We start from the raw sequence: 27,902 nt of genomic DNA, 5'->3' as shown, positions 1-27,902 counted from the left end.
TTCTGTTGAGAAACTACATCTCTTGTTCTAATAATATTTCCATTGTCATTTGGATCAAACAGTCTATAATCTTTAGCTTTTTCGCAATAACCAACGAATATAAGCGGCTTATCTTTTTTTTCTGAGATTTTTTCGGAATGTGAACATAGACAATACAATCAAAGACTTTGAGGTGACCTTCTTACCTGTCCAAACTTCTTCTGATGTCGTTCCTCTTGGGAGCGACATCATGGCTTTATTAGAGATCGTATAATCAAGGATCTCTAGACTTTATGAGACCAATTCTTTAAATTACGTTTCTACCCACGTTCGTTGATTGGCAGCGTCATTATGCTTCTGGCTTTTTCTACAATAGTGCAATTTATCTTTTCAGCTACTGATTAAAATCAACTTTTTTCTTATCTCTTGTTTTTTAGCAGAAATACTTTTGATGTTTTGCATGTGAGAACTGTTTTCAAAATCAATAATTACGAGAAATACGAATTGAAAATTCGAATTTACAATATCGGTTCAAATAAAATTAATTAGTCAAATTCAGCAAAAATCAGCGATTCATACAATTAGTGAACGTCTTGCTAATGGATTATACTTTTAGATCTAGAAGAATAGTCCTGTTTTTCTCTCTCTTTCAGGAGAAAACTTTCAACAGTTGTAAAATATTTTGCTAAACAGAGGCCATTAAGACTTGAAATTGAAGAAAATATTATTATTCTCAATATCTCGAAATCATCAATGTACCACAAATTGTTAATTTGTTTTAAAATAAAAGCCAAAATATTTTAGGTATTCTTGTTTCGTTAATAATGCAAGTTTTTCATGGGAAATGTATCTTGTAATTTGCAGTGAGTTGATTTTGGAATTTAGAAATACTCGGTATAATTAAGTGAAAAGATTGCATAAGTATTTTTATTACAATACCTAATAATTAAAACAATATTTACATTTGTACACGATTCGATATACATCATATACGAAAAATTACGTCATATCGGGTCGTAAGTACTTGAATCAATGCCCTACGAGTTCTAAATGTCTCATCGCATTGCAGGAAATGCTATAATTGATTCAAAGAATTATTAAATTAAAACAAATTATGTAATTTCGATTTTGTAATAATTCTTTCTCTATCGATTGTCGATTTAAATAGAAGATTTTAGATAATTATTTCAGAACTGTCTAAAACACTAGGCACTTGCGAGTGCTCGCTCGCTCGGTTAAGAGACAATTCTGAAATTTATTGGCAAAAAAAAATATACATTACACTTCTTTAATGTTTTAAATAAATAATAGGCGATATATCCTGTCACAATAACTGCTACATCATTCGCCAGTCAAGGATATATGCTCCGCTGCTCGTATTTAATTCAAGATGCTTTTTGACGTAATAAAACTATACTATTGTACAACTTAATGGCAGGGCCGAGTCGCAAACGTAGTACCGATACCAAATCCTCTTGAGTCAACATTAAAAATGACTCACCATCGATATTCTGCAATAACAAATAATAATATAACAATATATCGTTATTATTTAAACTAATTATTTATATTATTGTACTTTCTTTTAAACTTACGTTTTGTCTAAAAATATTCCCAGCTTCTGCACAGTTAGGCATGCTCTGTACAAATTTAATCACTTCTTCATTAGACCATCGTCGTGGATTCGTGGTTTGTTTCGATACTACTCTGTTTAAGGCATTGCTATGTTTCGCCCATATATGCGGTGCATTCGGCAAAGGATTATATCCAGGATTATATACAGATTGATATAATTCTTTACGCAATTGTTTAACAGGTATGTCTGCAGCATATGCAGCATTTGCAGCATTCATAGTATTCACAACATTCGCAACATTCGCAACACTCGCAGCATTCGCAACATTCCAAGTTTGCACATCACCATTTGTAATATTGGAAACGGAAAACGAAGGTTCCTCCGAATTTTGATGTCTAAAAATATATTAATATGTATTAAATATGTACTGAATTTTAATATTATATGAATATATAACATTTAAAAGTTCTTTACGTCTTGAGTAACAAACCTTTTTTTTCGCTTTTTCGAAACTTCATCATCATCCGTTTGTCCGTCGCTGTGCAAATTTTTTAACTTGTTAGATCTGAAACAACAAAATGATATAAATAAAAATAACAATTGTTACAACAATGCCGTGTGTGTGTGTGTGTGTGTGTGTGTGTGTGTGTGTGTGCGCGTGCGTGCGCGCGCGCGCGCGCGCGTGTAGAGGGGAGGGAGAGAGAGAGAGAGAGAGAGAGAGAGAGAGAGAGAGAGAGAGAGAGAGAGAGAGAGAGAGAGAGAGAGAGAGAGAGAGAGAGTTACTTCACTATATTCAACATACTTGTCTGAATTTTCTGATCTATTTTCAGATTTATCATTTTCTGATCCATTTTCAGATTGATCATTTTCTGGTTTATTTTCAGATGTATCATTTTCTGATCTATTTTCAGATTTATCATTTTCTGGTTTATTTTCAGATTTATCATTTTCTGATCTGTTTTCAGATTCATCATTTTCTGATCTATTTTCAGGTTTCTCATTTTCTGATGTATTTTCAGGTTTCTCATTTTCTGATCTATTTTCTGATTTATCATTTTCTGATCTATTTTCGGATTCATCATTTTCTGATCTATTCTCAGATTTATCATTTTCTGATCTATTTTCAGATTTATCATTTTCTGATCTATTTTCAGATTTATTATTTTCCGATGTATTTTCAAATTTATCATTGTCTGATGTATTTCCAGATTTATCATTTTTATCCGACGAATCGCCATCTTTCTGTTTCTCCTTTTCGATCATTAATATTCCATCGTCTGAGGGCACAAGTTTATCGGATTTTTGAGATTTTTCTGTTTTTTTGTCAGTCTTCTCTAGTTTTGAGTTTTCCTGTATCTCCATTTCATGATCATCGGCTTCGTGGGAGTCGTTGTTTTTCGCCAAACTGTATCTATCAAGCAACTGGACTGATTTATTTAAATTTTGAGAAGAATACGGACAACCAGATACTGAATTATGCGTTGCAAATTTAGGTCCTTTTATATGTCCTATACCTCGACAGCCGTACGTGCCACATTCCGGTCGATCAGTCAACTGATCTACTATGTATTGATGAAAATGAATCAATGACATTACGAATTAAAATATGTTGTAATATGCAAAATAATATGTATAATATAAAATAAAAGCTTACTAAGTGGAGGTTCCAATGGATGACCAGTTTTTACACACCAACCCACAGGATGAATATCAGGTGAATCATCATCAACCCAATAGGCATGATTATCAGGCCAACCATCAAATTTAATCTTCAATCTATATTTTAAAAAATACATAATTACTATCCCGCTAAAAAGATAAAAATACACACAGAAAGAAAATGAAGTCAATACTAACTGGTGATCTTTCACATCCTCTACAGTTGCCACTCTAATTAATTGTGGCACTCGCTTATCCACTGCTTCTAATTTCATACCACGTCTGAATGCACAAGGTGGGCGTTGCTTGAATGCTCTAGCTGGAGCAGCCACTGAGCCGGTTTCTTTCAGATATGCGTCCCAAGTGAAAGACTTGGCATCCTTATAAGCTAATCACAGATATTATAATTACATATGAAAGAATAAATAAATTATATTACACTAATTTCAAATTTCTTACTATTCGGTGGCATCAAGGCGCGTCCATTATGATGAGACCATCCAACAGGATGAATATATGGTGAACTCGCATCAGCCCAATAATCATACACCTCGTCCCAAGAATCAAAATGGACTAATATTCGAGAATCCATTAAACCTGCTATGCTAGCGACACAAAGTAATGAAGAATGTTTTCTATCCACTGCCTCTAATTTCATGCCCACTCGAAAGCCTGTGGGAAAGACAGTTTGCAAGGCACCTTTATTCGGAAATAGATTCTTTGCTGCCACAGGCGCTTTACAGATTTTTAGATATGCATTCCAATTAAAGTTTCCAGATGTGTAACCTTTTGGTGGATCTAATTTCTTGCCATTTTTTTCAGACCATCCAGCAGGAAATATATTCATACTATCTGCATTTATCCAAAAATCATAATTTTCTGGATAACCGTCAAAATGCACACGCATTCGATAACCTAAATACACACATTTTATAAATTTCACATAATAATACTATAATATGTATGCTGTCTTTAACTGCTGACTTACCTACAACCTCGGCAATGGTTAGAACACAATATCGAGAAGGGTGTTCTGGATCTATACCTTCCAATTTCATTCCAACTCTAAAATGATTTTTACTATAGGGAAAGGGATCCTTGAATAACTTAACAGGCGCCGCTTTTGCTTTACAATGGTCAAGATACTTTGGCCATGAAAAACCTGATTTCCCTCTTTGCCAAGGAAACTGTGCATAAAATAAAATTAAAAAATTATAATATTTTAATTTTTAACGCATTTAATTTAATTATATTTAATAATTTAATTGTTATGCTCGATTAACCTTTGATTCTGGTGAATCTGCTTGGATCTCGTCATCTATACTTGCCAATACCTCTTTTTCCTCATCTATTTCCTTTGTCTTATCTTGTATCTTTTCATCAGATTTTTCATCTATTTCCTTTGATCCTTGTAATAATTGCGATTCTTGTAATAATTTTTTGCGTTTCTTTTTTATGCGTACTTCTCTGTAAAAAAACATTAATAGTTAAATCTTATATAATTATTTAATTACTTATATATTAAAATATATTAAGATACATAAATAATACATACTTTGGATCTTTATCTTTTCGATTTGCAGGCTGTTTTTTAGCCTCTATCACTTCTGTGCAGGAAGGACTACATGATATTGGACTTTCAAATTCAGCAGCTAATCCATAACATCCACAAGCTTCGCAATGATATACAGTATCTGCATTTACCGATCTAGATTTCCTTTCATCAGCTAAATTAAATATATTTCATTAGTCATATATAAATATTTACATCTAATATATCCATCGAGATGTACTATTTGTAATTTACCTTTTTTTTCTATATTAGTATTATTAACAATTCCTGAGCTAGTTTTTGAGGAATTTTGTGTTAAACACACATTCTCTTTATCACCTATACCATCTTTATTTTGTTTACTACTTTCATCTTCATCTACTACTTCCATAATGCCGAACTCATTCATACGGAACTAAAAAAATGTAAAAAAAATGAATATGATTGTTCGTGCATATATACGTCTATATATAAATACTTTAATAATGTTATAAAACTGTTACTTGTAAAACTATAACTAAAATTGTTACTATTGTTCATAATTCTAGATATACACAAACTTAGAGTCTCTTTATTTTTTATTACCATATATACAACTCTTTTACCTGTAAATTACTTCCAGGCAAAGTACCAACACCATCTTTCCAGTCCAAAATTTTAGACGCATCAAAATGTATATTATTCTGATTCAGAGTATTGTTCTGATTCAATTGTTCTTTTGTTTCATCACAATTGTTACTCTTTGTTTCATTCTTATTGTCTGGCGTTACTTCAGTATTACAGTTTATTGGAGTTTTAATTATCTCTATTCTTATATCATCATCCATATTCGTATTAAGTTTCGAAACTTTATCCTCACTAGGAATAACTTTAATCAATGTAATGTCATCATCATTTTGAGTCTTTTTATCTTTGTCTTGTTCAGATTCTGGACTGCTCAATGCATAATTAGAATCAGCTAGACTGTCTTGCGGAGATTTTGGAATATGTTGCTTTTTCATCCGTTTTTCAGTAGAACCTCGTAATATGTTGCTAATTGTTTTTTTCCGTTTTTCTGGTTGATTATCTTCCTTTTTTGGAATTGGCGTGATAACAGCTGAATCCGGGTTTTCAGTGATTTTTATACTATCTATGGAATTAGAATTGTTCTTGTTTGCACTTAAAAGGCTCATTTTTATTGGATGCAATGGTGGAGGATGTGTCGTTGAATTTGTCGTTTTTGATTCACGTAACACTAAATTGCGCAAAGTAATAAATATACTTTATATTTTGCTTTGAAATACTATACATGTAAATCAATAATTACACTAAATAGAAATGTATTTCTATACCTGTTATGGTACCTTTGCTTTCCGTACTAAGTTGACCATTATTAATTTTTAAATTGAACATGCTAGGTTTTGTGGTACCGCTTTGCTGAGAAATATTCACTGGTAATATTAAATTCGCCATATGTTTAGCCTGACTCTGAGAGCCACTTGTAGTACTTGTTGGTGTTGGAGCTAATTGTGATATTACTGGAGTAATTACTAATTTGGGTTTCGTTATTTGAGCCGGTGTTAAAGTCCCTATTAAAATGCCAAGTAAGTAAATGCATAGATATATAGCATTTGATATATTAAATTAATTTTTAATTAATTTAATGCTATATATTTTATATTAAAGTAATTTTTGTATATCACATATAAGTTGACAAATTATAAAGCGGTTATATTAAAAAATTTATAAAGTAAAAAAAATTCTTACCTGCAGGTATAACAACAGATTCTCGTGATTTATTAGGTTTAATGAGAGTTCCCAAATATGCAAATGTATGCTTTCCTACTTGCGCATTAGTTTGATTTCCTTGCGTCGTATTTAAGGGCAATATCTGAGCAGTAGATGTTGACTTTCTAAGTAAAATATGTTTTTGAGTTTGTGAAGTAGCTGCAGTGCTCACAGTATTTATCGGACGATGAATCACGATGTGTTGTTTACTTTGAGATGTAGCTACTTGACTTGGCCCTTGTATAAATACCTTATTTTGTCCAGTCACAATCTAGAATGAAAGTAACATACCTTATTTTATTTAATCATAAAAGTTAAATGAACTTGCTATCTAAAATTAATTTGGTTAAATGTTAAAAGTCATAATTTTCTCCAAAATTTAATGTCAAAGTAATTTGAATATGAGAATTTTTACATAATATCCATATTAATTACAAATAACATTAAACTAATTAATATTCACTTTTAATTTGTCAATAAACTTGGCATGGTAAAATAAAAAATTAACATTGATCATAAAGTACAACTAAATTTAACAATTATAAATATTAAAAAACATATTTTTTCAACAAAAAAATTAATTAAATCAATAGATTAATTTTATGCACATCTCTTCACACTTGAGTCACACTGTATACAGTGTTTGTGACCAAATCTATATTTACTATAAGAAACTGCATCACTCACTGCTACCACCTATGTATCTTATAAAACTATAAGATCTATATACATATATATATATGTACGTATTGTGTATGGATATTGTATATATGTGTATGCGTGTGTACTGTATTTAGCACTGTTATATTTTGCTTCCTTATATTATCACTTATAATTGTACTCATATATTCATACTTCATATTTTATTGCAAAATATAACATTTAAGTTATAACTTATTATAAAGTATAAGACATATAAGTGCAACATGTAGATAAAAGATATATATACTTAATTTTAGGTTATCATGAATATGATTGGAATATGTATACCTATATTATGTGTTATATGTTCATCCATTATAATAAACTTATATAAGATACAAATTGCAAAAATGAATCTCTATAGAAGTTCTCAACTTCGCCACATAAATCATAGAATAGAAAGCCAGTGTTATACGAGATACCATTACACATTATCATTCACCATGCTTTCAATAATTACCTGATTATTAACTGGATTAATAATGGCAGCGAGTTGTGTGTTAGGTGAAACAATAGTTTGATTTATATTTGACGATTGGGTAGAACGTACTTTATTTTGTTGGATATATAACAGTGGCATTACAGACGTGGCTGGATCATCCACCTGCTGTGTATCCGTAGCACTACTCTCATCTATATCGTCTACTACTATTTCCTCTTCCATTCTGTTAACAAACAGACGGTTGTTGACAAAGTTGTGTTATCTCATTGTTTCACGCTTCAACACTTAACATTAAAAAACGTTTCATATATATCTAAATCAGAATGACACTCAAAAAGAAATAAATAAAAATTAATTGATGAATTATCACACTCAATAATATAATTTTTTTCTATCAAAACAAAAAATGAAAAGTATGAAGCTTGAGAATGTATTTAAAATTATCCGATATGTTATTTTTTTGCATAGTTAAACAATTACATCACAATTACACAAATTATTTCATTTGATCAATTTGAAACGAAGTTTCGTGAAAACGTGAAATAAATCACAACTTAATGTTCCATCATCATTCAACCTCGATAAATGGGTAATGTACTAAACAAAGTCTAATACACGACGCTTTTTTTTCTAAAGGCCCAACACTAAAGCAACTTTACGAACCTAACGGACATAGCGTTTATCATCGGCATATCGTGTCGTTACTAGTTACATAATTCGCGAGGAATATCGAAATATCTCGTTCGCGGAAAAATGCAAACGCTTGACGAGACGACGTGTTTATTCATTCGTGCGAATTCATGCATCGGAGACGCTCGACGTATTCTCGTCGAGATATGGTAGCACAATTTTAAATGGCGCGCCGAACCCGTCGTATCCGTAGCATACAGCAGTCACGTTCCAACATCACTTTTCACGCTTTGAAATTCACCGTGGGCGTAAACGACGGAGGCGGTTTCGTGCAAAAGCACCCATGCTGCCGCGATCGGTGGATAGGGTTCGTGAGTCTCCTATTCAAACTTGGCGACTCGTGTACCGCCCGTCGCGCATCGTTCGGAGTCGTTCATCGATGAAGGGGGCAACGCGCGTTATGCACGGCACTTTTCAGAATAACGGATGCGCAGCCCGAAACCCACGGCGGGATCGTCGTCGTTCGTGCGTGCCGCGACTCCTTCACGCAGCGTTTTCCCGCGCGTGCAAACAGCAAACAATTCCACCACGCCGTTCATATACTTTTAACAAAAACTTTAGCACATCTTTTGAGCTCTTAAGTCCTGTATGCCACGGCTACGTCCCCATAGGCCGAACGCGCAGTGGCGACGGCGCGACAGCTCGTCTCCCATTGGTCACCGCGGGCTGCACAGCACTGCACAGTCAGCGAGTGCAACTCGGTGCAGTTAGGTGCAACCGCGCCAGCCAATCGCGCCGCATCAGCATCACCAATATTCTTTCTTCGTCGTTTTTATGTCAATCTTTTTTTTTTGAATTGGCCAAAACCTGCCCGTCCCTTCGCGAATCGTTCCGTGATCGCTGATTGTATGGATCGATATGTCGATGATAATTACGCGCTTGTTCGTTATCAGAAAAGCGATGAACGTCTCCCACTTAACAGACAGAAAAACAGAGAGAGAAAAAATTTAAAACGAATGATCCCGCAGAAAACCATGGATTTTCGATTCTCGATAAAATTGGTTTAAACTGTAGTATGTTACCTATAATTTTTAACTCACTGGTGAAAAGTTTTTTCCATAAGCAAAACCATCAAAAATTGATAGATTTTACTGTAGCATCGTTTAAAAATTGTATATTTTCCGGTCTAATCGGACTGAAAAGTATCTTTATCCAGCTGTAACGAATAATGGAAGGAGCGGAGAAAACGGACGCCATCTTAGCAAGAATATCAATTCAGCAATACGTATATTTCCTTGTCACAAACAAAAATTTGGAGAAGATTCGTTTGTATGGAATACAAAATAGGGCAGACTGAAGCGAATCGGATCAATATAAAATTTAAGACAGTTAGAGACTCCGCAAAGGAATAGAGACAAGCAAAGGAAATAATAATTTCAATCTGTCAGAAATCATGTACTATAGAATACAGTTTTTGATGACAGGTTGAAATTCTTATATTTTCTTTAATTGAGCGGAACTCTTTAGTCGATATTTGTCATTAATTTTATTTCTTTTGTTTCAAAACCAGCTCGTTTGAAACAAAATGATAATAATAAAATTAACGACAAATATAAACTAATATCTCTTTACATTCATTCAATTCACCCTGTGATTCAATTCGCCTCGGTCTACTCTAAATTGTTGCTCGAGCAAAAAGAAGTATAGGATGTATAGATCATAACTCAAAACATTATCAAAAATATACAAATGTCATAAATTATTCTATCATTATCTGTATAAGAGAGTAGAAATTTTCAAAAGTTTCGCTACCGCTCAGGGATCGTTTCATTTCTATATTTTCTTATACATATATCTTTTTTCGTAGAAACCGAAAATAAAATTTAAATTGTTTGAAGGTGGCTTAAAAATACAAAATATAAATAATAGAAAGCATACAGTCACAACATTAGATGTATGCTCCCTATTATTTAGAAACCAAAAATATATATAAGTGTTGCACATTACTTGGAGAAAAGAGTACCGAGATGTCAAATGTTATAATGAAAAATATAATCTAATTAACGTTTTGTAGTGCAATATTATTCACATGTGATCCAATTTGGAATTAATTTCATAAATAAATTATTGAAGCATAATTTATAGTGATTTTATAATGATACGAATAAGGATTTTCATTTTGTTTTAATATACAATTTTTTCTTAAGTTTTTTTTATATTATAATGATTATATTTTCGGTTTCTACGAAGAAAAATACATAAGAAAACATAGAAATAAAACGATCCCCGAGCGGTAACAAAATCCGAAAATTTCTACCCTTCTTTGAACAATAATTTTCTTATTAAAAGTTATTTAATTTTTTTATTAGTCTTGATTGTTAGTCTTATTTAAAATCGCATTTTATAATACTTATTTGCAAATTTGATGAAAAAGTGTAAACATTAAGAATTAAATCAAATTTAAAATATATACTGATCAAACAATAATACATATTCGTGCAAAAGTTTATTTGGATTACATTTATTCATTTAAAAGTTATTGTTCTGCAAAAAAATAATGCCATTTTGCTGCGTAAAATCAAATTATTATAAATCAAATTATTTATTCTGTTTTTTGCAGTTAGTTTCAGAGTATATATGCGAAATAATATATGCAAAATTTTCAAAATAATATATTAGTTGATATCAACTTATTTTGATTAATTGTTTCATTGATATTCTTTTTTAGCTTACATTATACAGCCAACATTCTTAAAGCATTCTTAAAATTGTTAAAAACTTTTACAGATATCTTTTATTTTTACTCAAGTAGGTATAAGTTTTTATTTGGAAATTTTGTTGTTTGTAAAAGGCAAATATATAGAGTGAATACTAATCATTCTATTTTAGTAAGTGATATTTTTTAAACAAATTCAAGACCAAACTTCATATAATCATATATCCGAAACGACTTAGTTTAAGATAAAAGAAGTAAAACAGGTTTAAGATGTCAAAGTTGAATGAAAAAATACATTTTATTTTCGGAAAAAAAGCATGCCAGTCTTTATTACTATTCATTTTTTTTTTAAATGTACTTTCATGCACAAAATGTATTCAAGATTTGGTTTGAGGGGCCAAATTAAAGTTGAAACTTTTGAACCCGGGCAGAAGAGAAATAGTCCCGAGTGATATAGACTATTCAACTTGTTTTGTTTCATATTATTTTTAATGAATTATTGACAGGTAAATCACAAAATCACATATTTATTTTACTATAATTTACTTTATTTATCTTTTATAATTATAAACTGATTCTTTGAACTAAAAAAAAATTAAATTCATAATACTATTCATCTCGAAAGCAAAAAATCTTTCTATAACTTTCACCTGCAATTTTTTTCTTTTCCAAAATTAATTTCTCGTGAATACTCATTAAATATAGCTCATAAATGTGTAATTTTTTGTAAATATTTTTATTAAAGATTGTTTTCTTTTTAATTATAATTATAATTTATTTATATTAATATTGAAGATTGACTTAACGACACATGATAAAAAACATTTTGTATTTATATTAAAACAAATCCTAGTTAAAATTTTTGTATTGAATTTTTAACATATTTGAGTGTTAATTAAACATAATATGATTGTGTTATTTGAATATTTTGTGTTTAAAAATTAAAATTTAACATTTTTCAGTATTAAAATAACACAATTTATAGATAAGTAAACAAATAATATAAAAATAATGTAATTTTAAAACATAAATTCTAAGAATAAATGAATAAAATGTGTGTATTAATTTAATATAAATGTTAATTTTACTGAAAAAATATTTTCTGTAGTTATTTATATATTTTATATGTAAAAAGATACAGATACCTTGTGTTATTTTCTCTTTGTAACAGAATTCTGTTAAATCTATATATTGCATATGTTAAATATCACAGAAGCATCGCTTAAATTAAAAATAAAAAAAGTAGTATCTAATTTCAGTTAAATATTATAAAGTTTAACATTATAAAATTATGTGTCAATTTAATAAAATTTGCTTTAAATTTTGTCAAAGTATTATGTTTCTTGTGTTAATTTTTTACATAATATTTAGGTTACTTTCTAACATATTCATCTTACGTTAAATGAACACAAAAATTTGGGTGGATCGTTTGGGACATGTGTGTTAAATTTAACACAGAAATTAAACAAAATTTCTGTGTAGATTGATGCGTTTGTTAATATGACAGTATCTTAATTAAAATTATTTTTAAAAAATTTTTTTTAAATAATTTTTTAATTATGAATAATTAACAACCAATTTTGATTCATAGCTTTAATTTAAAAATTTATAATTATTTTTATTTTTTATTTTTTTAATATTTAAAGGAGGTGCCATGGTTCCTCCTTTTAGCTACGCCCATGCATAGAATAATGAGATATATCAACTATGTAAAGAAAAGACAGTTATTTAAAAAAATGTTTTTTACAAGTATGCATATTGCAAATTGCATGATTTTCTTTTTAGTTATGTATTTTCTTTATATCAATTAATTCGTCTCATTATTCTGTGCATCAAAATTAAGGAATAATTATTAAAAAAATGAATAGTAGATAAAGATACTTTTCAGTCCGAAAAATAACTTTCAAATAGTGCTATAGCAAAATTATTTTTTATGATTTTGCCTAAGGAAACTTCTTTTAATCAGTAAATCAAAAATTATAACGTACTATGGTTTAAATCACTTTCACCGAAAAAGAACAAAAAACGTGGTTTTATGCGTCTTTTTGTTTACATTCGCTTCCCGCGCGAACGCGTGTATTAAAAGAAAAAAAAGGACCATTACATCTCGCAATAACTACATTTTACAAACGTCAACGATAATTATATGTATACATTTATATGCATAAAGGCGCATACACATAAATCAAGATTTCCATCCGTAGAGTGAAGCTTCAGTCGGTATCTCTTTATAGCTGTCGCGGCCATATCGATGCGAGCTAAAGTGGGAAAGGTGCTAACTGTGATTACATTCGCGGATGCTTAATCTACATAATATATATACATATGTATAGATATATAACATATATATATATATATACACATGTGTATATATGTATATCATATGCGTGTAACGCATTAGCGATTACACCGTGTACACAGCCGACAATTTTCAAACGTCAGTTGGCAAACGATCGATTCACACGCGATCGATTGGAGATGCATGAACTTTGCGTCTCGATCGCGGAGACTGAAATTGATACATCTGCATGTCAATTGAATTGTAGGTCTTGAACGGACTCTCATCGCGGCACATAATATACATAAATACGATTCTCTATTACCTTCTCTCTCACAAACTCGTAATGAAACGAAGAATATTTTCTCGCGTCCTCAAGCGAGAAAGAAATGGAAGGGACGGTCCATTCCTGAAATGTTTCAGGTGTTCGCGTTTCCTTAAACTTTCACGAAACAATTAACGTTATTCACACTGTCGTCAAACTTAAGAAGATCGAACGAGTCTCTTAAGATTGGCCTAAACACTCCGGAGCATCCGATAATACATTCGTGCGGACAGCACTCAGGTACAGCGAGTGCAACTTGGGAAAGAATAGATCTCGAGCGCGTATTATGTAGAATGCAAGGTGCTATCTTTTAAGTATGCAATTGGTCAATTTTCCTGCGCACGCTTTATATGCAAATTCATGCAAATTCATTTAGATAAGCTTTCGATGATGGTGAGAATGCAATTATATACTTTACCGTATCTAGAGCACCGCCGAATTCACCAAAATTGCTACGATAACTCGCTGCTAGTTAATCCACACTGCTAGTTCTTTGTAACTAAACTTCTTTTGTTTCTCTCTCTCTCTCTCTCTCTCTCTCTCTCTCTCACTCTCTTTTTTTCTCCCTTTTCCCTCTTTTCCAACGAAAGCGCGAGTCTCTTGTATATTGTACTTGTTAATTGCGCGCGATCGATACTTTTATTTAATATCATTCATAAAAATATCAGTGGCAATTTGAGGCAACTTCACATGTTTTCAGTGATCAAATTAAAAAAAAAATAGTTACATAAATTTCGCTTTCGAATCTTTCACTCGCTTACCGTCGACCACGTAAATACGATCGATAACACATTGGATAGTCCGTTTGTATTTTCGGCGTGAATCGACGCGATTTAATCACGTTTAACGCTTACAAAATGAATTTAACCTTAGAAGAGACTGAGCTATAATATTAAGTTAACCAATAAAGATATAGTTTTAGATTTTTTTAAGTTACGATATATATATATATATATATATATATATATATATATATATATATATATATATACACACTGATTAGTTAGATCAACCTAGATATGCGTTCTACATTCGGACAACGAATTAAGCTATAAGGAATTGGAACCAGAGGGCGCCGAAAGAATGCAGAAAGTCCCTCTAGTAAAAGTGAAGTCATAAGGGGCACTGATTTCTGATTGGTCAGATTTCGAGTCCCTTTAAACGCCGCCATTTACAGATACTTTCGATGTGGTAGTGAATCTGTGAATTGGTGTGTTTTACGGTATAGAAGGCGCGAACGTGAAATCAGACTATCAACTGTCAACCATGGTAAAATTGTACTGTTTCCGGCCGGTATCCGACACCCGGCAACAGCATCCTCCTGATCTTATGTCTTAACTCTTACTAGAGGAACTCTATCAGTGCAGAAAATCTGTTCTCTTTTGAAGAATGTTCTGGGAGTCAATCATAGGTCAACATCCACAGGCTGTATTCTAAAATTCACTGCCAGCGCTGAAAATCTATAGTTTACGTTACGTATATTATACATTTTCAGCACTGGCAGTGAATTTTAGAACACAGCCATAGTCGATTCTTATATTGACTGCATACGGAAACGTCGATCGGATACCTCTGATGCTTCGGATTCGTTATCTGTCCTTGTTTAATAGTAATGTAATGGGCCTTCTACAATAAATTAATTAGAAGCTAAAAATTGACTAATCACAGTCGTCAATTTTTAGCTTCTGATTTCTAATTTGATGACTAATGGCTTATTATAGAAGGCCCATTACATTAAATGTTAAACATAAGATCATTCTTGTGATCTACAATAGATTTTTAAGTTTTAAGGAATAGACGAATCACAATCAATTATTCTCCTCGCATTCGCCTGTGATCAATTTCTTACGACTTAAGGCTTAAGACAACTATGTAGATCCGGACTAAAGACATAAGACATAGACCTCTGTTACATGGCTTGATTTATATTGAAATTATAACATCGATGTTATGAAACTGGCCAATCATATTTGGCCATTCACTATTCCTCTGAAGAATGGAATGACTATGATTGGTCATTCTTCCGAAGAACAACTATGATTGGACAAACACTACATATATTTCATAACTACGGATATTATTAAGCGTACCGTGGATGAGGTTGTAAGAGTAATAAATTAGATCAATCACAGTTAAATGTGAGAAGAATAATCGACTGTGATTGGTCAATTTCTTACTCTTACAACTTCATCCATTACTGATACTGCCATTGTAGACCACGCATAACAGAGGTTACTATCTTAAGATTATAAGTCAGCTTTTCTGCTACAGGGAGCGTTTATATTAGCCGCAACCATATGCCGTATGACGTAATGTGTAAAAATTGACTAATCATCTTCCCTTCTGATCCTCGAATGAGAGGGGAATACTTGACTGTGATTAGTCAATTCTTACAGATTACATCATACGATATATGATTACGGCCAATATAAATGCTTTCTAAGGTCTGGTTATAGCAACATTATTTTGATTTTAAGCAAGACTTAAAACTCTCTCTATCTCTTTCTCTTTTTCGGCTTTAAAGAGATAAACTGAGAATTTTAAACCTCGTTTAAAATTAAAGTACGTTGATGCAATTGGGCCTAACGGTCTTAGAAAGCTGATTTATAATCTTAAGGGTAACTACCAACTCCGATTAACTTAGTCCCGATTGCACCAACGTTACTTTGATTTTAAGTGAGACTTAAAACTCTTTTTGTCTCTGTCTCTTTTTGGCTTTAATTAGAGACAGATAGATTTAAGTCTCGCTTAAAGTCAGAGTGACATTGGTGCAACTGGGCCTTAATCGATTGATCCAGTTCATTGGAATTGACTAGTCGCATCTATCGTCAAATAAAATAACAAATTAGTCAATTTCAATAGACTAATCTTATCGGTCGATTAAATTAATCGGAGTTACTAAAAGTGGCCCTAAAGCCGCGATAGTTAGTGATATTCGAATTTTATAATTAGAACCGTCTTAAGTACAGCCTTAAAAAGTCACGAGTGCAACTAGGCTTTAAGTTACTTAAAACTTCAATATACTATTATATTATAGAAAGCCCATTATATGTTTAGCAATACTCAAGAACTATCTTATGACTTATGTTTTAAAGGCACCTCATATTTATACACCTTTAAGACATAAGTTTTATAAAATAGTCTTGTGCATTACTAAAGACAAAATACTTAAGTCATAAGGTACTGTCTTAAGATTATAAATCAGCTTTCTGCTAAGGCTCTAAGACTCGCTTATATATAGTCAAAATACGTTGCAATCAGGCCTAAGAGCTACCACAGACAAAATTCCGTAACAGTAAGCGTAAAGCGTAAATTTAAACTGATCAGCAAATCAAGATATTGCTTTAAATCTACGTAATCTGAAATAAAAATAGCAATAAATTTATCCATAAAGCAAATTTCAACTGGTTGAAATTTGTCTTACGCATAAGTTTTACAGTTTTATTGCTATGTCTATTTCTGTTAGGTTATCATATGTAGATCTAAAGCAGTATCTTAATTGGCTCATCGGTTTAAGTTTCATGTCTTAAGGTTACTGTTACAGAAATTTTGTCTGCGATAGTCTTAAAGTCCAGGTCTACAATAGATTTTTAAGCCATAAGAAGCCTTAAATCATAAGAAAGGATGAATCACAATCAATTATTCTTTTCACATTCGATTGTAATTGGTCAATTTATTATGTAAGGCTTAAAACACTTATACACGGGCTAAATTGGTAATTAGTACGCATACCAAATATTTGATACGTCCTTATTTATACCGATCTGTTTCATAACAGATTAAATTAGGTAACATGATGTCTTCACTGCTTTTTAAGATATAAAACCTCTAATTCTAATAATTCGGCGGAAAACTGATATAGGAATAAACAAAATCGCTATTTATGAAGATAAAATGTAGTGCTTTATAATACATCCTTGAGAGAATATTAAAAATAATAATAATATTATTATAATTTGGTCAGTAGCATCAGCCATATACTGAGAAAAATAGTTTGATTTGATTAAACAGTAATTCTGGTGGAAAATGGATCAGAAAATTTTCTGATTAAATCTACTACAATTCTAGTTAAGATAACTAGAATTCTGATTGATATAATTATTCTGGTAAAAATTCTGATAGATTTTATACTAGAAATATTATATCAGCCAGGATTTCAGTTATTTCAATTAGAATTCTAATAAATTTAACCAGAAAATTCATGTACTTTGAACTAGAAATTTTTTTCGAAATTTTTTTGCAGTAATGTGAAAATGGCAAAAATCATAGTTTTTTGCTTATAGTACCACATTTATCTCAAAAACCTGACGATATATAATAGAGACATTTTTCGCTGGCAGATTCGAATTCAACGGTCAAAATTAGAAACTATTCTGTTATCTGTTTCTCCCAAGACCTAAGACGCTTAATTTTGCAAGCCTATGTTATTTTTCTTATAGGACTTATGACTATCGACTCTATCGACGCATTGTAGACCTGACGTCCATTAAAAGTCATATTTAGCAATATTAGCTTATGGAGCTGACAAGCTTTGTTTTATTTTTTTGTGTTTTATGTTTAATAAACAACAAAGATAGACGCGATAGCACTGATAGTGCGCTCTTCAAATGCAGCCTATACAGAGTGTTATTACAGGTAAGAATTTTTTCAGAATTTTTTAGTATGTTTTCTCATCTTAATAAAAATAACCAATGAGAAAATACAGTACTAAAAAGTAGATAAAAAATTCTGAAAAAATTCTTAGAATTCTATAAGAAGAAAATAAACAATTTTTATCTCTTGCCATTTTTCTATAAAGTTGATAGTACTTGAGCAAAAAATTATTGAAAATCAATATTCGGCGATTTTTAGTAATTAAAGTCTTGTTAACTATTGCCAAAATTGTAAAATGATAGAGGACTTTCCGATTCAGTTTAGTCCGCTCTATCTGCACACGAATATTTGGCAGTCATTCTGGGACATCCTGTATAATATAAAAATTGAATAGAAAATGATGATACTTGAGGTAATTTTTTGTACGACAGATATGAAAATCTTAATTATGACAAAAAATTTATTATTGTAATATTATTACAATGCTTATTATTATCAGAAAATTATACATTTCCTTATGGCGATCTTAAATTTCCAAATAAAATATTTTTGCTCTCTCATTCTTCAATTACTAACAATATTTATCTTATCTACTGATAATGTTAAATTATTTATAGGTCATAACGGATTCGGAACACTTGTTTAATCACTAAGACTGCCAATAGAAAAAAAAAATAAGCTAAACACGGTTCGGAATGAGAATGGGCGATACAGTGCTGATATTTTAAATATTGATATTTTTTTATTTTTTTCCCAATATTTTGTACCGATATTTTGTCTTTCGATATTATTAATATCTCGATATTTGAACAAGAATATCAAATTTCCGTTACGAGGTGCATTCCGTTTTATGCTCCGTTTTACAACACTTGAAAGCATCCTTATTTAATATATTTGATAGACAATAAAAAGATAAATTTATGCTTACAGCATGTGAGCATAAATTTGGAAGACAAAACATTCTATGGTCCATTAAAGCGCATATTAATTTAGGATTAGGATTGAATTGCTTTATATTTTTATCCATACCTACTACTTACTCATTATTATAAGAACGTATAACATTAAAATTATATAAATAAATAAAACAAAAATAAAAGTAAAATGTATACGTGCAATAGAAAGTAAAATATAAATTTATCTACATATATACTATATATGTTTATTTCATGTATATATGTATATGTATATGTATCTATATATTTCAATCAGTACTATATACATAATACTAGTTGCAATAAAAATAACATAATTTTTTAAAATTCTGATTATAAAATGAATAGTTATTCAAAAGAACGACGAAATATAGCCTCAAAACGATCTCCAATAATTATTTTTGCAAAAAGATCAATTTTTTTGTGCATCAATACGCGTGCGTATATGATCGGTACGCGTATCGCCTAAAAATAAAAATATCGGATCCATAGCAATATTGCATATTATCCAACCGATATTTTGATGTATCAATTTTTTTTGTATCGCCCATCCCAATAATTCAGAAAACAACTTTTGTCTCTAACATCTGTGTCACACTACGCATTGGAGATTAAGATAATTGTGAATTGAAGATAAGAATTCAACCAAACAGATAATTTTAATTTCGTTCTGGCTGAATTCTAATTCTCAATTCGCAATCCTCAATCTTCAATGCGTATAACGTAACACGGGCAAAGGATTCCAAACAAATTATGACCGATATCATAGTTGATTCTTATTTTAAAACCGTCTCGAATAATATCTTGGAACGCTAATCTCTCTGACCGGTAGTCATAGTCTGTTCTTATATTTAAGACCGTCTTCAGCACAATCTTAAAATAAACCAATCAAAGGAGCGCGAGCGTAATAACATTTTAAGTAATGTCTTAATATGCTAATACTTTTTGATTGGTTTATGACATCTTAAGACTGTATTTAACGTTTCTTATATAAGATCCGAATATGAATATTGACTTAGCTAGGACATGATTAACATAATTAATCATTTCATCCTTGTTTAACAGGCAAACAATAAGAATGTATTACGTATCCTTGCTGAAAAATGTCCTATATTTATTACATTCCAACTTATAGCAATGTATACAAATTTAAAACATTCTTCAAAAAAGAACAGATCTAGAGAGTCTCAAATAAAATTTAAGATCACCTATGTTTCCTTAGTAATAATACGGCTAATGTCTTAAACATTTAACTCAAACAGATTTTTCACAGATTTCTGTAGAAATATTTAGATCGTTATCTCCGAACGTGAAATCAATTTCAGCCAATTTGATATTAAAAAGGATGACTACTATCTTCATTTTATCATGATAAAATTATAGCATCGAAATAAGTGTGTATCTCGCTATAGATTTTATTTCCACATTTGCAATGAAAAACTGCAAACTTATAAGGCATCTCTCTATTCATGTAAAATTATTTAAAATAAAAAAATAAGAAAAATATTTTTTAGTTTTCATTTACAATTATAAAAGATATAATTCAGGCTTATCCAATTTTCACATCAAAACGTAAAAAAATTAATGTCATTCAAAAATCAAATAAGATTTCGGAGATTGCAAAGTGTTGACACCAATACTTATTCACAAAACATTGGACCCATTCAGTACCATAAGTTGTGATTCATAACCGCTTTGAGCGCTTAATGAGCTCTTGCATTTGATTGGATTATTATTTCTTTAATTGTAAGATCATGAAAGTGTGAGCGCTCAGTGAATGTAAAATGATGTAAAGAAATTATACACAGTAATAAATAAGAAATATAATATTAAAGATTATCTATAATTATAATATATAAGTTATATATTATAATACATAAGTGGGTAATTATGCGCATCCTGGTTTTATACTTTTTCAATAGATGAAGAATTTCACATCACTGTGGTGAAATTTTTACGCAGGTCATCCTCTTAAAATATAACTACAAAAGATATGACATTGCTAACGAGAGAAGTACAAAAAAGTCAATTCACATCTTTTCTTATTATTTTAGCATTCAGAAAATAAAGTGATAAGATTGTATTTTTAATGTATTTGTTTAAAGTTGCATATGTTATTATTATGTGCGTCTTTTGAGCTGTTATTTATTAAGTTTAAGAAGTGTTGAAGTAATCGTATTTTTTATCGAGTCAAGTCACAGCCGAGCAATTATACGCAAGCGTTTTGAAATGCGCACAATTACCCATCTTCCATATACTATATGACTAGCACTAACTTTTTTCATTTCTTCTTTGCATTATTATTTTATTTTGCCATTTCATTTTGCCACAGTCTATGTGCATTATTATTATATTAGTTTTATATTTTTGCTTAATATATATAATATATATTTAAAATATATTTAATATATATTTATATTGCAATATAACAAATATATTTTCCACTTTCTTTGTCAACATTCCATAATTCATTTATTTCCTATAACTTTTTGCGTACAATTATCCGACGCGCGAGAAATTTTTTCGCTTTTCCGTTTTTTCCTTTTTGCCAAATACAACTTATTGAATGAAAATCTGTTCAATATAAAGATATGTAATGGTAAAAGAATGTTTGTAGTTTCTATTTCCATATTTATATCGCTTTGAACTTGAAAAACCATTACAAGACAATAAATTTCCCTTAAGTGCGCACAATTCATCCACTTTTCCCTACATTTTATGAGATTAAAAAACGTCTTGAAATTACTTCATTCAAATGCTTGAAAACAATAAATGATTTTTCATAGGAGTATAATTCTCTTCATTATTATATAATTGTAAGTTATAAAACATCTCTGATACTTTTTTTATATTGCAAACTACATATTTTTACTTTTACAACTATCAAATAGATTTTTTTATAAAATCAAATGATTAAAGATACAACCAATCAAAGGAACACCATGTTCCCTACATTTTTATCAATCCTCTGGTTATATCTTTCCTATTTTTAGAATAGGAGAAACTAGGAAGCCAAAGGACTGACAATTTTAAGATTAAATGCCAATAATTCTAAATTGAATTAATATTTCAGATATTAAAAAACAAATTGAATACGCAATGTTATATTATTCCTGTTACATTAAACAAAACTTAGTAAAAATAATAAACTTGAAGTATAATACTACATACCAAGGGACTGATAAATTAAATGATTAGCACTTTTTCCATAACGGATATGCGGCGTTACACTAAACATAAAGCAAGTATGGCCGCGTCACGAGTCACGAAATCATAGGCTATGCACTAACATTATTTTGTATTTATTAACATGTGAAAGTCATTTCTTTGCTAATACTATCGACAAATACTATTTAAAACACCTGGAAGTTCACGTAACTGTCAAAAATTTAAGTGATTAGGAGTAAGAAACTGCTAATATAGTATCATTTTACTTGACTTTATTATTGATTTTATTTGACTTATTAATTTCATATACATATATATATATATACACATATATATATATATATATATACATATATATATATACATATATATACACACACACATATATATATATATATATATATATGTTTAAAATTCAACAATACTCAATTTTGATCTAAAATTATGATTTTAATGTTATCGTCTAAATTTGATTATCAGTAGAGATAACTATAAAGAAAAAAAAATTGTAATTTTGCGGCAATATATAAAATATTATAGCAATAAAAATATACATATTATTTATGCAGCATTTATATAATAAAAAATCATGAATTTAATAATGTATTATTTAAATATTTATCGCTAATAATTATCGTTAATAATCGCAAATTTATATCAATTGTCGATAACGTCATCATTCTTCAATTATCTCCGGACCCTCCGGGCTTCGTTATCACGGTCACGAAAATTTATTCAGGGACGGCCGTCTTCAATAATATAACCCCAGACATAATGCAAAGAAATAGCGATAAAATGCAATCACAATAGAAGGAATAAGGAATTAGAAATAAAGAATAAAGAGATTTCAATCTATCAGATATCGAATACGCGAAGATATGAAGGATGAAATCATGTTATTTCTATCGCTATCGCTATTCCTTCACATTGTGTCCGGGGTTTATCTCATCGATCTGTCAAGATTCATAAGTAAAAAAATAATCGCTCGGTGAGCAGACAGCATTCCTATCGAAAAAAAATATTGCAATCTTTCTGTAATTACTATTTCCAAGTATTTCTATTCGAAAGTCATCCCTTATATTTTCTCAAGATTTTAGTTGTAATTTAGACTTTTTTGGATTTTCCTCTCCATTCGGAAATTTTCCTAAATTTTTTATTTAAAAATCTTCCGATAAAAATATCCAAATCTGGTAAAAATTCTACTAAATTAGCAACACTATCTGTAACTTACTATACATATATAAGTATCACAACTCAAAAGCCAAAAATAAAAATTTCATAGTTCTATTATCATGTTCTATCACTACGTCTAAGTATAATACTTTTGAGCACAATCCTCTTATTGTTTAAAAGTTATTTAATTTTTTTATTTACCTTATTTTTATATAAAATCATGTTTTGTAGGACTTATTTATAAATTTAATGAAGCGTTACGAATTAAATTAAATTTTATATACATATACAGGATAATCTACTTAAATTGAAAACCTTGAATGTTTCACTTATTCTTAATAATAAAAATATTTCAAATTTGGAACGGCTTCGAAAAGAACATATTTAGGTTTTTTTTCTAGATAAAAGCGTTAAAAAGATATATAGGTCATCTTTACTTTTTAATGGAATTATATGATTTTTTTCGTATAATATGATTCCTCTAATTATTCTGCATATAAAAGTAGAGGTATTAAAGCAAAGATATCAAAAATCCAATAATTAACAATAAGATATTTTATACTTCATTCTGGCACATATATTATATTAGTTTACAAGTCATTTTATATTTACATTTTTTATTTTTACATTTTCTGACACATATTGACATAAAATATTAAATTAATACAACGTAAACTATTAATTTTTTTATAATCAAGAAAATGCATAATTGCTTATTTAAAAAAATATCCATTTTGCCTACATTTTTTAAAAAATATCTATTTTGACTACATTTTTTTAAAAATATCCATTTTGCCTACATTTTTTAAAAACAATTACGTGTTTTCTTTACACCAATTGATTTATCTTATTATTCCGTTCATAAAATATTAAAGTGAAATCAAAAAATGAATAAATTATAAGAAATTTAATATTTCATATCAATATGTGTCAGAAAATGTAAAATATAAAATGACTTGTAAACTATTGGTTTTTGGAACTATTAGTCTTTGCCTTGATATTTTTATAGATAGAATAATTAAAGAAATCATATTATGTAAAAAAAACATACAATTTCACTAAAGAAGTAATCTTCATATTTTTTTAGTATCTCCATCCAGAAAAAAACAACGTGACTGAAATATGTCCTCCTTAAAACTGTTCTACTTTCATCTAAAACATTTTTTTGTATCATCAAAAAGAAATAAAAATATTTTATGATATAACAAATTTTAATATTTTATTGTACGATAAATTTTTCTAGTATGTTGATAACACTACAAGGTATAGAATTTCTGAGATTCATGAACTTCTCTTTTCTGTAGTCAATCAATGTACTTGAAAAATTTATTGTACGACAAATGAAATATTATTCTAACGGAGATAACAGTCTAGATATTTCTATAGATACATTCTGGAAGGAGTACAAGCATCTCTGTAAATAATCTGCCGCTTCTCTGATATTAATTAATTATTAATGACTACGTTTATATGGCCCTATTTACGTGAAAGTTGTATCAATCAATATTATAATTACTGACGTTAGATGTCGTGTAAACGATATTTTACGACGAATTTATTACATTGATGTAACAATCGACGCATCTTAGGTCTATTTATAGTCAGTTCTTATATTTGAGACCGTTTTAAGTACAGTTTTAAGATGTCATAAGTTAGTCAGAGACGTATTAGCATCTTAAGATATTGCTTAAGACAATCTTAAAAACCGATTATGAATACCTACTCAAGAAGATATAGTCACAGGAAACTAGTTCGCAAGCTATCAGTGCGCTTTATTTTACCTCTTAATACACACGATTGGCTTATTCATGTCCTCAGCACTTTTCTTCTTGAAATACTAGGAGCATTTTATTAAATAAAAATCTACGTTCTTTTCCTTAAAAAAAAAAAAAAAAAAAACACTTTCTAGAAAACAAGGTTTATGCGTTGTTCCCGTTCCTGCGTATCTTCTGACAAGAATGTTTCGTAAATCCATTTTAGGACATAAAAGTTCCATCGTGTAGAATGTAACTCTGCAGCTAAAAAGATTTAATTTTTTTTTATTTTCAATTAATTCTCATTTACAATGTAAAAATTCCACGAATTATTGAAAAAAATTGAAAATAAAATTTGTATGAATGTTACAAATAATATTTAAAAAATGTAATAAATATAAAATTAAAAAATATTCAAAATATTTTTTTCTAATTGTAACACAATATTAATTAAAATACATTGTTTAAAACGTAAATGCAATAAACGTCAATTATTGTAAATAAATATCATTTTTACTCAATAAGTAAACTTTTTGACAATCGATACTTGCAAACTATTTTTTCTTTTGTAATTTGGAATATGTCAACTTTAAAGTATTGGAACATATTTTTCCTTTAAACATTTCTGTATTTGGAGTGTATTTTTCATATTTTTAATATGAAAAAGTGAATTTTGTTCATTTTATTAACTATAATTAATTATAATATTTATGCACAATTTTTTATAAATATACAACTTTAAATAAATATGTTCTAAAGATGTCAAAATAAATACAAGAATCACTTAATAATTATATACTTGGAAAAGTGATCCAGAATACGAAAGATCCAGATCGTGTGTACTAATTGTAAGAGTTAATTATCTCCGGAAGTCAAAACAAATGTCGTGAATATATTTCGAAAATCATTGGTCGCATTCAGCAGAATATAATTTATTTTGCAACTTCGTTTTTTTCGAACTGATTAGAGAAATAGTTCTATCTCAGCGAAGAAAACTTTCAACAATTGCAAAATAAATATTTTGCTGAACGTGGTCATTAAAAAAAAGAAAACGAAACGTCACGTTTTTATCCCTGAACGTAAACCAATGAGAGACGAAATCGAATAGAATGCGATATATCGATATAAATCGAAAGTGTAACATCACTATTTCTTCGCCATTTCTCGCTTGGATAAATAATAAATAAATAGATTTTATACGCGAGTTATAAGTTATCGGCCAACGGCAATATTGTCGAAGAAGTTCCGCGCCGCTTCTACCGACGAGTTTCACAACGTCGCTAACAAACGTACGCAGTTCGACGAAGTTGCTCCAAATCCCGCTGATCAATGTCCTCTCCCTGATATCTGTAACGAGTCCGAATCCCAGCCAACTATGCTATTAATTACTATTAAGCGCGAAAGAAAGAAGTCATCCTCAATGTTCACGGCATATTCGCGTTTTAACCTCCAAGTCGCGAAATTCAAGTCACACACTATATATGTTTCACATTGGAATATATATATCTAATTGGGAGTACCGACAATGAGGTCAGCCAGGCGTCAAACTACTGCTGCCACAAGCGTATGTGGCTTTCGTGTTATTCGGTCTTTACTTGAATAAGAATTTTATCGGTCACTGCTCGCAATCCGAATTTTAAATGTTAAATTAATCGCGCTTGAAGTTGAAACGCAGAGAACCCATGAAAAATGGAGAATAATGTTTATGCAGTCAAACGTCTCAATCATTAAGTTGCGAGACATTTACATGCAAATAAGAAACAGTCGTTTAACGTTTTGTATTTAGCAAACGTTATGGAAAAGATGTAATTTTGCACGCCGCGTGCCCGAAAGTAAATAAAAATGCGATAGAAAAGATAGACGACGGTACAAGAGACGTCCTTCGTGAAAAAAAAAATATTTAAATCGATAAGATGTCTGACGGACGATTTCGTCGATCGTAGCCCCGTCTTTAGCATAATGATCAAAGGTTAATGAAAAGTTTCGTAAAATGTCATAAAATGTCCGCCCCCGCGAATCGACGCTTAATCATGCGAGTCGCTATTTGAGAAAGGATGATTTACAATGCGCGAGATAGAAAAATTCGTACGTTCGAGAGAGCGCAATTGATTGAACTATGCTGAATTAGAAAAAAAAAAGAAGACGAATACTATCGATACTCGCGTTCATGTAAAGTGCAAATACACGGTGTTCACTTTGGACTTACAGTTTATGCGAATTTTCGACCGTGAACGCGATTACGGAGAACATAATTGGCGAGGCGCAGTGAGCTCCGATATCATATATACTCCTGTGATATATTTACCAGAGAATACATGCACAGGCGAATGTCAGGCCTAACAAAGAGCGATGATTTTAGCAACGCACGCGTCGAAGGAGCGATCATGGGTGACTATGAACGGTAATGGATAACCGATAATGTTTCGCGAATACCGCGAATTATTTTGCACGCCGACAGCGGGTTGTACATATGTAAAATAGTAGAAATGAACAACTTACGTTTTAAAGTTGTCGACCAGGGCCATCTGATGAGTCTTGGAACAATGATAAACGCGGTAATAGAAACGCTAACACGATGAGAGATTCGCCCGCGTGCGCAATGGCGTTAAGTCCAGCAGACCGCTCTTCAGTTTTAGATGTTTTCCTTCGACAT

At 30.2% G+C, this 27,902-nt stretch overlaps 1 protein-coding gene and 1 long non-coding RNA gene across 13 annotated transcripts; both read right to left on the bottom strand.

Moving 5' to 3' along the window:
- Positions 1 to 879: 879 nt before the first annotated feature.
- Positions 880 to 27,902, bottom strand: l(3)mbt (lethal (3) malignant brain tumor). 12 transcript variants are annotated; one of them, XM_087416818.1, is made up of 17 exons: positions 27,749 to 27,860; positions 13,202 to 13,281; positions 7,696 to 7,900; positions 6,513 to 6,804; positions 6,098 to 6,334; positions 5,372 to 6,000; positions 5,022 to 5,181; positions 4,770 to 4,941; positions 4,498 to 4,681; positions 4,203 to 4,401; positions 3,674 to 4,129; positions 3,413 to 3,602; positions 3,210 to 3,331; positions 2,358 to 3,117; positions 2,046 to 2,120; positions 1,575 to 1,950; positions 880 to 1,490 (listed from the first exon to the last, which is right to left on the bottom strand). In XM_087416818.1, the coding sequence occupies exons 2-17, from the start codon at positions 13,219 to 13,221 to the stop codon at positions 1,365 to 1,367; spliced, it is 4,203 nt and encodes a 1,400-aa protein (XP_087272944.1). In that variant the 5' UTR covers positions 13,222 to 13,281; positions 27,749 to 27,860; the 3' UTR covers positions 880 to 1,364. The 12 variants fall into 12 exon arrangements, with proteins under 12 accessions (XP_087272944.1, XP_011052660.1, XP_087272946.1 ...); XM_011054358.2 differs by lacking the exon at positions 27,749 to 27,860 and adding an exon at positions 13,627 to 14,011; XM_087416820.1 differs by lacking the exon at positions 13,202 to 13,281 and having other exon boundaries at positions 7,786 to 7,900; positions 27,749 to 27,902.
- Positions 17,953 to 27,742, bottom strand: LOC147910411 (uncharacterized). Its single transcript, XR_015548466.1, has 2 exons — positions 26,543 to 27,742; positions 17,953 to 25,513 (listed from the first exon to the last, which is right to left on the bottom strand). It is a non-coding gene; the product is annotated as an uncharacterized LOC147910411 (long non-coding RNA).

This window comes from Acromyrmex echinatior, chromosome 2 (assembly GCF_024713525.1).
Source record: "Acromyrmex echinatior isolate Ae372 chromosome 2, ASM2471352v2, whole genome shotgun sequence".
Taxonomy (NCBI): Eukaryota; Metazoa; Arthropoda; class Insecta; order Hymenoptera; family Formicidae; genus Acromyrmex; species Acromyrmex echinatior.
This window is presented reverse-complemented; position numbering and strand designations above follow the sequence as displayed.